The sequence below is a fragment of the Sparus aurata genome, chromosome 17 (assembly GCF_900880675.1).
Source record: "Sparus aurata chromosome 17, fSpaAur1.1, whole genome shotgun sequence".
NCBI lineage: Eukaryota > Metazoa > Chordata > Actinopteri > Spariformes > Sparidae > Sparus > Sparus aurata.
This window is the reverse complement of record NC_044203.1, coordinates 31,538,257-31,551,755: the sequence shown is the minus strand read 5'-3', so window position 1 is coordinate 31,551,755 and position 13,499 is coordinate 31,538,257. Positions and strand designations below refer to the sequence as shown.

At 41.2% G+C, this 13,499-nt stretch overlaps 2 protein-coding genes across 6 annotated transcripts in view; one reads left to right on the top strand and one right to left on the bottom strand.

Moving 5' to 3' along the window:
* The first annotated feature begins 391 nt into the window (after nt 1-391).
* Nucleotides 392-9,179, top strand: dnase2 (deoxyribonuclease II, lysosomal). Of its 2 annotated transcripts, none has more exons than XM_030393246.1 (7): nt 392-579; nt 2,325-2,422; nt 2,602-2,773; nt 3,428-3,530; nt 4,108-4,272; nt 6,914-7,132; nt 7,850-9,179. In XM_030393246.1, the coding sequence occupies exons 2-7, from the start codon at nt 2,325-2,327 to the stop codon at nt 8,218-8,220; spliced, it is 1,128 nt and encodes a 375-aa protein (XP_030249106.1). In that variant the 5' UTR covers nt 392-579; the 3' UTR covers nt 8,221-9,179. The 2 variants fall into 2 exon arrangements, with proteins under 2 accessions (XP_030249106.1, XP_030249105.1); XM_030393245.1 differs by having other exon boundaries at nt 471-628.
* Nucleotides 9,180-9,349: 170 nt separating this feature from the next.
* The window catches only part of rgl2 (ral guanine nucleotide dissociation stimulator-like 2), a 36,271-nt gene continuing 32,121 nt past the window's right edge, over nt 9,350-13,499 (bottom strand). For 3 of the 4 annotated variants that reach the window (XM_030393241.1, XM_030393243.1, XM_030393244.1), the window contains 4 exons: nt 13,093-13,186; nt 12,704-12,928; nt 12,353-12,467; nt 9,350-11,665 (listed from right to left, as the gene is read on the bottom strand). In XM_030393241.1, the coding sequence (XP_030249101.1) occupies nt 11,484-11,665; nt 12,353-12,467; nt 12,704-12,928; nt 13,093-13,186 (616 nt within the window). In that variant the 3' untranslated portion in view covers nt 9,350-11,483. The remainder of the gene's footprint in view (nt 11,666-12,352; nt 12,468-12,703; nt 12,929-13,092; nt 13,187-13,499) is intronic. The other variant, XM_030393242.1, reaches the window with a different exon arrangement.

Sequence of the window (13,499 nt, the reverse complement as noted above, 5' to 3'; positions counted from 1 at the left end):
TATTATTGTAGAGTTGCCCTACTTCAATAGGACAAATCTTATAAAGTTACAACAAAGTGGTTAATGAATATATTAAGTCTATGTTTATTTTAGGTTCATTTAAAGTCAGGGATTTTATTTATTCAGTTATTTATTTATTCATTTACTAACTTATTTTAAAGTCAATTTAGCTGTGGCTGTTTTTTCTTTGAAGCCCCGCCCACCCATTGGCGACACCGATCACTTGACAGAAACCTAGGACTTTTAGAGAAGGATAAGACACCAGCCAGGAAGTAGAGAAGTGTGTCAAAATGAGTTTAACTCATCAATGTCGCGACGGTTTCGTTTTATTTTTTGATAGTTATTGTTTAGTACATTTTATACACTTACATTAACAACTGCTAAGTGGCGTTTATATTGTCATTTAACTGTTTAAAGTGTCACGCGAGAAGACCGTTGGCGGTTGGCGCGCTTTGTACCGCGTCACTGTCTCATCCCGCTGCTGTAGTCCCAGACCCAAACAAGGATGTAGGTGAAGATGAAAGTTACTGGGAGCAGCGCTGGGAACCAACCACAGCTTATATCCATGCTGAGGACGAGGTGAGAATCTTTTGAGGACATAGATGAGGAGGAAGACGCTCAGATAGAGGTGGGTACAAGTGTTAACATTAAACTTAGCTCGTGCTTTCACTGACTGACTGACTGACTGACTTCGCGTTTTTAACAGTTAGCAACAACTTGCATTAGCCTCGCTGTGATTTAATGTCGCTGTCAATCTTTAAGATTTGTTTGTTTTTTAAAGGGCGTTTTTCTACCTGGAGCTGTAGGTTTTTAACTGAACACAAGGTGTTTACGTTTCCTACTTTTTGGCGAATGTCACATTATGCTGCTCCTGAATCCAGAGTTCAACAATGAAGGCACAAATAAACTTAGCTAATCCTCTTTTGTCATTTAGCATACAGTTTGTACACAGTTAAAATTGGACTAGTGGTGGCGTGTAATCACTGCATTTACTCTATTACTCTGCTGTACTTGAGTATTTACATTTTATGCTATACTCTACTCTTAATAAATTGGGATAATTGAGTGTTTCACTTAATTTTTTTATTCTGTGAAGTTTTATTTTGTGTTTTTGAATATTTTTGGTCCACTATGTGTTCTATGCGACTTTTATTGCATATCCATGCACCTGTATATATGCATCCATATCCCAATGTCCCTAACATATTTTTTGATGTATGCTTCTTATCATTTCAGGAGGAAATACTGTACTTTTTCCTCCAGTACTTCTATTTAAAACGTGTTAGTTATTGTTTATTTTGCAGATGGAAGGGGCACTATGTAGTTTTGGAAAATAAATTTAAACTAAAAATGTTGCTATTGACAATACTAATGAGTTAATAATACAAATTCAGAAATGCTCGTATCAAAAGTACAAGTAAAAGTAAATTACACATATTTACATGTGCGTCTAAATCATGTACGACGGGTCAACTGATAACTGCGTCTGATATTCAGCATTCTTAATGACATAGTTAGTGTTTTTTAAAGTGTGATGCTTGTCCCTGATGCAGCATGCAGTCTGCAAAGTAACTAAAGTTATCAAAGAATCAAAGATGTCGTGGAGTGAAAAGTGCCGTATCAGCCTCCAAAATGTGGTGAAGTGGAAGTATGAAGTAGCAGAAAAAGGAAATAGTCAAGTAAAGTGCAAGTTCCTTAAAAAATCGCACCTCAGAAGAGTAAGTGAGGAAATACACTTATTTACATTCATCACTGCTCAGCAGTTTATGAGTATCTCCACCTTTATAAGCTGCAACATTAATTTGATGATAATTATAACAAAATAACTCAATATATAGTTTTCTGGATCGAGTCATCTTCCTGCAGTACTTTTGTCTGTAAATTAAAGTACGACGGCAAGAACAACCAGTTTCCTGGTTCATCTCGGGGATGTGTCTCTGTAGAGTTGTGTAAAGGTTAAGTTCAACTTCTCTACACATTACAGTACACCCAGAAGCCTCAGTTCCTTATGCAGGTTTTTCAGAATAGGTTCACCTTTTCTTTGTCCGGAAACGACGCTCAGTCAAGACTTTCTGTCAACACCATGGCTGATGTAAGGCTTATGCATTTTTGCACATGACAAGGACCGTGCACTCTGTCACTTATTTTTTAAAATTGATTCAGGATGGAATCTCTGTGCAGCATCTAATTGCCCTTTTAAAAGTAAATTCGAGTATGTCAGCATCATTCTAACATAAACGTATCCAATTATCTTTGTAGCTGTAAGTACTGTTTATATTTACATGGCTATAATGATTAATTTAAGTCCTGACTCTTTTTCTCAGATGCTGCTGTACCTGTCCCTGCTGATCTTTTGTGTGCCACTAGGGGGCGACACCTCACCAATCAGCTGCTACAATGACAAAGGCGATGCAGTCGATTGGTAATTCACAGATAATCAGGCATTTAAAAATACACTCCATCATTTCTTTTAACCCCATTAGAACACCAACTACAACATTTAAACTATGATCTTTAAATCAGTTCAGTATCAAGCTCTTCTAGTTGCATCTTTACAAATGTCTCTCAGGTGAACTTACAGTCTCATTCTCCTTTTCTTAGGTTCTATGTGTACAAGCTGCCTAAAGAACATGGCAAAAAATCCCCCCAGCGTGGTGAGATGTATCTGCTGCTGGAGAAAGGGAGTGAAGGATGGACCAGTGGGAAGGAGACGGTGAACGACACCACGGGAGCTTTGGGCAGGACAGTCGGACAGCTGTACTCACAAGGACAGGTCTGTTTCCATCAGGAGCATTTTTTTATCCCCAACAAAAATGGAACAAATACTACTTTTGTTTGTTTCATTGAGATTTTAGGTCCTTTCTCTAGAAAATCAATCGACAGGGATAGGGTCTGTTAATATAACATGTCTTTGAGCCAATTTTTGCATTAATGTTGGTTTATTTACTTGAATTCTCATCATCCACAACTTCACCGAACTGTATTTTGCTCAAGCTGCATCAGTAGCAAAGACTCGCAGGTTTTTCTATACATCAGCAGATGTTTTATATTTTTGCTTGCTTCTGCTTTTTTCGCTGCAGTCCTGTGACTTCTCATTTCATAAACAGACATACTGAAAGCTGCGATAAGCTTTTGTGATAGAAGTGTTTCTGCTAAATTTGACATTCGATCAGAGAAAGAAACTGAGAATGAGAAGTGAAATTCACTTGCTCGTTTATACACAGTGGAGTTTTTTTCTCCGAAAAGGCTGTGGAAAGGTGACAGAGTAGTGTCAACAGCATGGTCGTATAAAAACACATATGTTTGTCTCAACCTATCACATCGATGTTATGCTCTTTTATTTCATTTTCAGCTGAAGTGTGTTTTTTCGTGTGTGATACAAGCCCGAGTATGACCGTTTCTCATTTCAGTAATTCACTCTTCACAGAACACAGAGCTCGCGTACATCCTTTACAACGACCAGAGGCCGCCTGTGGACTTTGGTGACAGATGGATTCACAACAGTGGAAGCAGTGGGGGGCACACGAAAGGTGAACGCAGGAGCAGTCAAGATCCAATACCTGCGCAGACCAGAGAGGCTGAACTATGCCAAAGCAAAAATGTCACTTAAATCAAGCTTATTATACACCATATACTGTTGACTTGGACACTACGTCCATATGATTGTACGGGGAAGTACATTTTAAAACACGTCATGCTAATCCAGTTTACACGCTACAGGTTTTTGCAAACAGCAGCTAAAACAGAACTACTTAAATTCAGAGACTTGATTTTAAAACAACATACATACGGACAGAAATGTTCAACTTATAGTGTCCAAAGTTGTGATTAAAGGGAGAGAGACAGTACAATGTTAGAGGACTTTGCATTTAAAGGGTAATTTATGTTTTATAACAATATATCAAATGAAAAAATGTCCTAATGTTTAAGGGGTCCTCTGTTGTTAATTTACTTAAAAAAAATCATTGTATTCCTGTTTAAATGGTGGATTAATGGAACAGTTGTAGTGACAAACTGAACATTTTCGGCACAATGTCAAAGTTAAAAACACGGAAGAAGATCCTTGATGCTTTTTTTGCTGACAGTTTTAATATCTGTGTTCCTCAGGTGTCGTCCTGCTGGATAAAAATCAGGGCTTCTGGTTGGTCCACAGCACCCCTCACTTCCCCCCGGTACGACAGGCAGGACAGTATTCTTACCCCAGCAGCGGTGTGAACAACGGACAGAACTTTATCTGCGTCACCTACCCGCTCGAGCGCTTCCAGGCCATCGGTAAGCACTTTAGTTCGGCCAGATGCTGAAAAGCACAGACAGGGTTCCTATTGTAATGATGTTTAAATGGATAATGGTATTAGATTACAGTAACAAGATAACACGATTCATACTCTGCCTTCTGTCTGCTTTTATATTAGGAATAAATACGATTTAATTAGGAAGTACATCCTTTTCACACATATATCTGTTTATTAAGAAAGGTATTTTTTTGCTCAGTATATTAAAAACCTGGAGCTTTTAAAATGCTGTTATTTTGTAAACAAAGTCTGCAAGATCAGGAGTGAGACAGGGCTCATATATTCGGCCTTTTAATTAAGTTTCTTTTTAATTAAGGAAGTTCCTCAGTGGAGAGGCTGTTAAACCAAGAACAGAGAAATAATATTTTTAAGTATATTTAAGATTCCCTGCTAGTGATTGCTGCGTTACTCTGCTTAAAAAGCTGCTTTATAAAAACAAGTCAATGAGGTTTTAAATGTAAATTAGAATTCTCCTGAAACCATAAATATTTTACCTTTTTTCGATTTGTTCACAATAAAAGTTTAAAAGAGACTTCAGACATCTGACTTTGCCAATATCATAAATCGTCACTCGGGATGTGAATCACGAGTTGTGTGGCTAGTGACGGCGTCTCACAGGAGCCGTCTCATCTTGAAAAGGAATTTTCTCCCATCGTTATTGTGTTGTCGTCACCCAGCGCTTAATAATCCAGTCAGGTGTTGACACAACAACAATCCCGATCCAAGGTAATCAGCGTAAACAGGTGTCATCAGCATGTCACCGCGCCGCCCGTGCAGTTACCTGGCAGACCCAGCAGTTGGCACAGTTGCTATGGCAGTGCCTGGGGTAATGTAATTAGATTGAGGTGTGTTTCCATAGAGATATCGGCCCTCACACTGCGGCATGCGTGTGCTCCATCAGATTCTTGCCTCTCCAGCTGGGATGTGGAGAAGTGTGACTGCGTCCGCCGTGACGTGGACACGAGGCGCATAAATGTTTTGTCAAACAGCAGAAGGCGATCACAGCCTTGTCACGTTTCATTTTCCAGCACCTTGCAGCATGAATTTGCACGTTAATGAAGGGAAACTGTGGGGTGACGCAGAGTTCACACAGACTTCCTGTGTCTTTTCCTTCATGTGCCGACTAGAATGATGACAGAGATGTTGTCTTTCTTATGTTTTGGTTAGCTGTTTAAGTAATTTGGTTAGCTCAACTACCTCTGTTTATAGAATGGAATTAGTGTTGAATCCAAGCCAATTGGATGATTTGTAAATTGATAGAAAATTAACCAAAAGCTATTTTCACAATCGACTAAAAGTCATTTATCAGGCAGCAAAAGTCGACAACCATGTTAGCATCTCTGCAAGAATGTACTGTAGCTCAGTGGAGCTTTGAGCTAGTTGCTAACATCAGCATGCTACTCTGCTCACAATGACAATGCTAACATGCTGATGTTCAGCAGGTATAATATTTACCATGTTCACCATCTTAGTTTAGCGTGTTAGCATACTAGCATTTAAAAACTAGCAGTAAACACAAAGAACAGCTGAGAGTTCTGGAAATCTTGTGTCATTAAACTAAAGAATGGGATAAACTGAAAAAACTGCAATTCATCCAATAGTTCTCAAAACCAAAATCAACTAGAATGGCCCTCAGTAGAGCGCATACCTCCGCCAAGTTCCAGTAGTCCCCTCGCTCATAGACACCAGCCACCTAAATACATCAGATCTGCATTATTCCCTGAGAAATGAACAAAAATGTCACTTTCATTGCAATCCATTTTATTGCTATTGATATATTTCATCCTGGTCCAAAGTGTTGGACCAACGTACCAGCTGACTTCGCTGTCACTCAAATGTGAAGACCTGCTGCTTTTCACCTGATTTTTTTTAGTTTTGTAAATGAAATCAGTGTGAGTTTTAGAGTGCAGTGCTGACAAAACAAACTGTTCTGATAGGCTACCATGGATTAAAAATTCTGATGATCATTCCTCCCCACTAATTACTGTTTATAGACTAAGTGATGAATCAATTGAGCTGAAAATAATGGGAGCTGGTAAATCAATAATGAAGCGTAGTCTTCAGTTGCATCCCTAATGGAGCTCATGGAAAGACAGTGAGTGCTTTTAATGTGTTGAGGTTAGAATCAAAGTGTAAAGTGATGAATTGCATATTGGTTTATTTTTATGTGTGATATAGATAGAAGTAAGGAACAACTCGCTTATATTGATCCATCTTTTTCCTAAGTTGTTGACGTTTTTGTAGAATTTCTGTCAAATCTTTCCCCAGATTACTCGCTAAATTTAGAAAAAGAGGTGCAGAAAGAACATTTTCTCCACATCACTGCACTCAGCTAGAGTGACTCTGAGAAATGCTGGAAATTACCACCTCTAGTAGAAGCAGATGAATGTGTACATGTTTTTATTTTTCCTCATCGCAGTAAACGGTAAAGTCCTTCCACCGTACAGTATGTGTGGTTGTACTATCTGTCCATCATCTGTTGCCGCGCACTGTTTCACTGCAGTGCCTCTGCACCAGTGCCGCCGAGACAGTGCTATTCATTTTCTGTGCTCAACAAACAGAGTGATCCTGAAGTGCCGTTAGCAGCGTCTGCCTTAAATCTAATTTGTTTTGCACCACAGGAGAGCAGCTTCAGATCAATCAGCCTAATGTGTACGACTGTGACGTCCCCGAGTCCTTGGCGTCGCTGGTGCCCGCGCTGGCTGCCGTCTGCAAGAAGAAACCGCTTTCTGGTCACATCTTTCCACAGACGAAACCTGTGTCCAATCGCAGCGTGACGCTGACCTCAAAGGGTGGCACGGACTTCATCAGCTTTGCCAAAGGAGCCTCTTTCCACAACGGTACGACTTTGAAGAAATAAATGTAGTTTCAAGTCTGCTCTGGCCTCAGGTATGCAGGTATGAATAGGCCAATGTGAGCATCTTCTTATTTGTGATATTATTACTCCATCCTCCAGGGAAAGTTCACTCCAAAATCCAAATTACATATTTTTCCTCTTGCCTGAAGTGCCATTTTAGTTGTTTTGTTGTAAGCTACCAAGTTTTGGAGATACCAGGCGTAGAGATGTCTGCCTTCTCTGGAATATAATGAAACTAGACGGCACACATCACGTCGCAGTTGTGGACTGAGCGTCTCGCGCTCATGTAAACATTTATGTTGTCCTCCTCCACTGAGCTTCTGTGTTCGGTACATTAGGTCGCTAGCTTCTTGATGCCGCAACCTTCTGCACAGTGACACAGAAAGAAAATAGTTCCTGTATGAAACTGCTCGCAACAAGGTCTGTGGATTATTTTGAGTAACCAGATGCTGTTAACCTTTTCAGAGTTTCAGAGTACAGCCTAGTTTAGTTTATAGATCAAACAGACATCTCTACAGCCAACATCTCAGCAAGTCACACCAAAACAAACCAGACAAATAAATAGTGCTTTAAGAGGAGAGATATGTTTTTGTTTTTTTTATTTTGGGGTGAACTGTCCCTTTAACACAACAGTTCAAGTTTGCTGGCAATAAAACGATGAAAACATCTTCCTATCCATCCTTCCTCTCTGCCTCATCAGACCTGTACCACTCCTGGGTGGCCCCCACCCTCCAGTCAGACCTCCTGGTCCAGTTCTGGATTCGCTCCACGGGCATCCTCCCCTCCGACTGCTCGCAGGGCTGGAAGGTCCTGGACATCACGCTCATCAACCCGGGGCAGACGTTCACCTTCAAGGCTTCTCAGGACCACTCCAAGTGGGCCGTCAGCACCCAGGCGTCCAGCTCGGGGGCCGGAGGAGGCTGGGTGTGCGTGGGGGACATAAACCGGAACGAGGCGGAGGAGAAGCGAGGCGGTGGCACGGTGTGTCTGCGTGACCCGGTGGTGTGGAAGGCTTACAGGACAGCAGCGCTGCAGTGTGAGGCTTGTGGAGGTGGAACGATCCAGTGTTGATAAACCCGCTGGAGTCAGATTTGTCCGCTGGGCATGTTGGGTTTTAAGTGAAATGTTTGGTACAATGGATATATCTGTTTTAATGCGGTTGTACAGTTTATACATTATACATTTGTGTGATAGTTCGAAGAGGACAGGTGAAAAAAAAATCAATAAAGAAATATCTCAAGTGAAATGGCCAAATCCAACTTTGGCAGAATATCATGCATTAATGTAGGACCCCATCGCTCACAGCACGAATCAGATTGATGAAATATGTTTTTGGGGCCTTTGAGGTGTAAAAAGCCATTTTACTCGTTCAGAATGATCATTAGTCGTAGTTATCGAGGGCTGTTACGTCCTCCTCTTCAAACTTAATGCACTCAGAACAATGCTGGAGGAGTAGAAGTAGTCAGATCTGACAGGAATCAGAGGGCTTTGAGAGAAATACGGTGTTCATTTTGAAAAACACTAAAGCCTCAAAGTGCCACTGTTAATGAAATCGTTTGTTCAAGTGTCTTTGTGACCACTGGGTACTGTTCTAACTGAGGCTGAGACGAGGTGGCAGGTTATATAAGTGCTGCCTCGCTTTGTTGAGCTTCTGTTTAAATCAATATGGCTGGTTTGTGGGTGCGATCTCAGGGAGTGTGTTCAGCTTTGCCGGTTAAAAATGTAAGAAAAATGGATTCGATGGAATTTGAAATGTACGGGCATAAATTGCACTATTTAACATTCAGGCACTGATGGCATTTAGGTGAGAGGAATGCTTTAATACTTTGCGTTTCAGGACTGTGTGTGGTATTAGCTGACCTCGTCTGAATTTAAAATAACACATCGCAAGCTCTTTTTCTTAATCATATGCTTTTGATTTTATAGTTGTATCACATTCCCACATATATTCATAGATTTTTTACCTTGATTTTGCTTGAAGAAAAAAGATGCTGGCTGTCTTGAATCTTAATAAAAAAGACCAAAACAGGTGTGGTTTTGTCACTGATGTATATTTTTTTCACCTTATTCATAAGAAAAATATATTTGACATCTGACATTGACACTTGGAGACTGTTTAACTCTTTTAAGGTGTACTCAGCATGAAAATATATGTCTGTATTGAACTCAGAATATGTTACAGCACAACAGTCGAGAGCAATGACGTCATATAAAAGTAAATTTATTACCACAAAAATAGGACATCCTGTATGTAGTGCATAAATAGCTTCGATGTGAAACGACACGGCACCAGAGGCGGCCGCACTGCCTCTGTGTGTATTGTTTACATTCTAATGCAAACATGGGAGAGATGAGCATCCTGTGGAGAAAAGGCACTAAAACAATCGGCAACATAGCACAACGTCAGCACACATCGTCTGAAGAAGTCCTCTCCCTGGTCCCGTTTGGGCTCGTGCCTCAGCCGACCGGCCTCACCAGCACCGAGCAGGAGAAAAACCAGAGGTCACAAGAGTTCGTCAAAGTCCAGAAGCTGCGTGTTTTTAAACCTACACTGAAGCCAACATGTTAGTTCATAACATGAAATCTGCGCTGAGGCCTTGTACTGTCAGTAAACAGCAGTGAAGATGTGTCCAGCTGAGCCGCGGCATAAATAAAGTGTAGCGTACGCTCTGTTTCCTTTAACCCAACAATGGTGGTGTATTGTTGTGGTTCTGCTCTTCCTCGTGGTTTTGGTTGTACTGTGATAAACTGAAGCAAAGCCACCAGCTTTCAAAGTGCTGCAGGGTGTTTTTAAAGCTGCAATAATCCATTTGTTTGGCCACCAGGGGGCGGACAAAACTTCCTGTATAAGTTGTTACAGCTAACGTGTTAGCACCTAGCTGCCTACAAACACAACCAGCTTGAGAAAAATTATTTATCTGGGGTTAAATTTTTGTCCAATTGACAAAATAAGTGCATATTAATATCTTTTAAGGGTCTTGTTTGGTTTTGAAGCTCCTGAGAAAAATATCTGGCTCTGCAGCTGGATGTTTGACTTTCTTCAACAGCTGGATTAGCTAGTTGCTAATTTCCAGAAACAGATTTCTAGATATTTAAATGTGGTATCTGTGGCCAAGGGACAAGATTTTGTTATTGGAAGTGTTTTGGTTCTGTTTCTAGTCCAAGTATTGGGCTGTGAAGTCCATTTCTAAGACTCAGATACCCCCTAGAAAAAGCTCCTTCTCATTCTTTTAAGTTTAGTCAGTCCAAGCAGCCTCTTTCACAATATGAATAGTCATATAATCCATTTCCATTATGCAAAAATATTGATTAATGCAGCTTTAGGTTCATGTTGAAATGATTCTGTGATTGAGTGAAAGCTGAAATAATGATTCTTACTATCTGTAGACGCATGCCGGCCTGTTTAAAGTGGAGATCCTGCAGGTAGGTGATGCATATTTTCCTCGACCAATCAGCTACTGGACAGTTCAGACACGAGGACCGTAAGCTGCTCGCCGGTGTAAACACAATGTTGACATCATACAGACGTACAAAATATATAAATATATACAAAACATATATTTGTCTCCAGTATTTTTGCTACAACGATGCACTTGCGCTGAATCTTTTTGGTCTTCCTCGTGTGTGCTTTTTTTTTTTTTAACTTTCCCCCGCAGCCGGATCTGACAGGCTCTGTATGATGAGATTGCATTTTTGCTTCTTGTGTCCCAAATCCTTCATCCTCGCATCTCAGGAGGTCACAGAAGTCCCGAACAATCATATCTTCTCTTTTTTTTTCTTTTTTTACATTTAGAGACATCACTCACAACTGAGGCACACAACAACAACAACAACAACAACAACAATAACAACAAGGGATTTCCTACTTTGCTATAGGCAAATTAAAAGAGATCCTAATCATGGAGTTGGGATGGAAAAAAGAAAAAAATGCATCAAGTGCTACCTGACTGGGACTCGAGAGCCAGCACCACAAAAGCAGTCAGTTAAAGGCTTCCGTTGCTCTTCTTTTTAGGTGTGAATGAGAAATGCATACTGTTTGGAGAAACTGCAGCAGACGGCTCTGGTGAACGCAGCAGGGCGGCTGGAGGTTTGAAATGTTTGACAGAACCCGCTCTGGAGTCGCTGATAAAAATAGACGGAGGAGGACTTGGTCTTGGTGTTTTTTGGTAGAGCAAGCGTTGTGGGAGCACGAAACAAAAAGGCGCATGTCAAGTTTTGTTTTCGCACAGAGAAGGCCACATTCACTGTTTGTGAGAGCTCGGCCCCGCGTTCGCGTCGGGGCGATGAGGAGAGTCTGTCGCTGTGGTACGAAGATGAGGGAAAAAAATCTGCTGTCAAAACAGAGTCCTGACCAGTCTCCTCCCCTTGGCCTTGATTCGAGGAAAAGTGGCGCTCGTCTCTGTGTTGATTGGCTGTGAGCCCAGAGGAGTGTTCCCGCCTTTCCTTCTCAACAGGAAGTCAACGCTGGACGACGTCATGGCATAGAAGACGTTTCCTGTAGCGGGGATGATCAGCTCTGCGTTAAGAGAGGAAAAGAGGAGAACAAATAAGCTGAATTCAATAACGCTTCTCTGAAGACACTGCACTGATGATGTCGTGACGTGAATTTTTTAATGCATTTTATTCACATTCTAAGACATAAATGTTCTCAATTTATATGTATTTGTCGTGGTCCTTGGTTTTAGTGGTTTACAGTGATATAAAACAGAGAAAAGCGGAAAATCAACCTATGAGATCGCCACATTTGAGCAGCTGTAACAGGCAAATGTTATAAAAAAAAAAAGACTAAAATGGTGAATAATTTATCACAACGGTTGTTGACGTCTGTTGATCCCAAAAATCAGCAAGTTTACTACTGGCTGCAGATCTTGTATATATATTATATTTGTCACAAGGCTGAAAATACATCTCAGTGATGATAAAATCAGATGGTGTGCTCGACTGTTGAGAAGCTGTTCTACAACCGCAAGCCACAGTTATTGTTGGCACCGCTGTCACGAAAACAATGGTTTCCGTATTCCTCTGAGCAGCAGCCACCAACGACACGGAAAGAGATACGAGTTTATTGCTCAATTTCGTCTGTAATGGAGACGTGAAAGCAGATCCAAAAGGTGCCAGGCTGCCAAATCTCAGTTTTGTCTTTGTGTGAATCCACCACATACACCACATGTCCACTTTACGTTGCAGACGGACTCGTCTTTACCTTTTCCTTCAGGCAGGAGTTGGATCAGCTCATATCTGGATGCCTGCTTGGGGTCCTGATTGTGCTTTTCTAAGGCGGAGCTGATCACAGTGGGGGTCTTGTCATTGCTCGTAACCTGAGGGGAGAGAGGGGTGTAACAATGACACTAAGACAGCTTGATTTGCACTAATGATATCCTGGGCCCATTGTTTCCTGAAGATCTGATTCTGATGACTATCATTACGGGATCTTTTTTCGCAGATAAGAGGAAAAGGCTGTAAGTGCAGCATGTCGCAGATAATTTCAGTCGGAGCGTTTTGTATAATCTCCCTGCCGCCTGAAATTAGATTTTAAATTGTTTTGAGTTCATACCAGTATGCTTCGGTACAGGTTTCCATCCTGCAGGTCCATCCGTATCCGGATGATTCGCATGTCGGGCCCCGAGCCCGGGATGTTATTGGGGGGGTTGTTGCCGCAGGAGGCCGATCGGCGGTGTGATTTTGTGGGAGTGGATGGAGTCAGTGTGGCAGGGGTGGAGTCGCTGGACGGAGGAGTCGTGTCAACATCCAGGCAGGACACAGACGGAGATCTCATATGCTGCGATAGAAATGAAAAACAATCAGCGCTGATTAAAATCAACCACGCAATTATAACCCTTGTTAGCAGAGCCAAACAAAAGTAAAACGAGCGTCATTCTTCTGTGAATCTGTGAATCATAGAAATCCACAGCTGGCCTTTAGGTGTAAGTAATAATATATTACCTTTGTGAGTTTTGACAGCAGATTATTGACAGGGGAGGGGAAGTCGAAGAGGCTGTCACTGTCACCAGCCAGGCTGGTCCGGGAGGTACTCAGGCTGTCAACACATGTATAAACGCAAATTAGGGTTGACACTAATGATTGTTTTCATCATCTATTTATAATCATATCAACAAAATGTCAAGAGAATTGTGAAAAATGCACCAAGACCAAGGCGATGCCTTTGAGCTGCTTGTTTTGTGTGGTCCAAAATCTGAAAACGGACATTTATGAAAGTTGGAACGAGGCTTTTGTTTTATTGCTATTTATTTTGTCTTGAGCACTAAATTCCATAAAAATCGTGCCCGAGGTTGAGATATGCTGACACTTTCTACAAAACTCAAGTCGAGGAAATTCAATCTGTGTAGAGC

Excerpts from the sequence above, each read along its gene's own strand:
- dnase2 (XM_030393246.1), top strand. The coding sequence starts at position 2,325 with ATGCTGCTGTACCTGTCCCTGCTGATCTTTTGTGTGCCACTAGGGGGC. Across the intron at positions 2,423-2,601 it reads AAAGGCGATGCAGTCGATTG|GTTCTATGTGTACAAGCTGC; the intron begins GTAATTCACAGA and ends TCCTTTTCTTAG. Across the intron at positions 4,273-6,913 it reads CGAGCGCTTCCAGGCCATCG|GAGAGCAGCTTCAGATCAAT; the intron begins GTAAGCACTTTA and ends TTTGCACCACAG.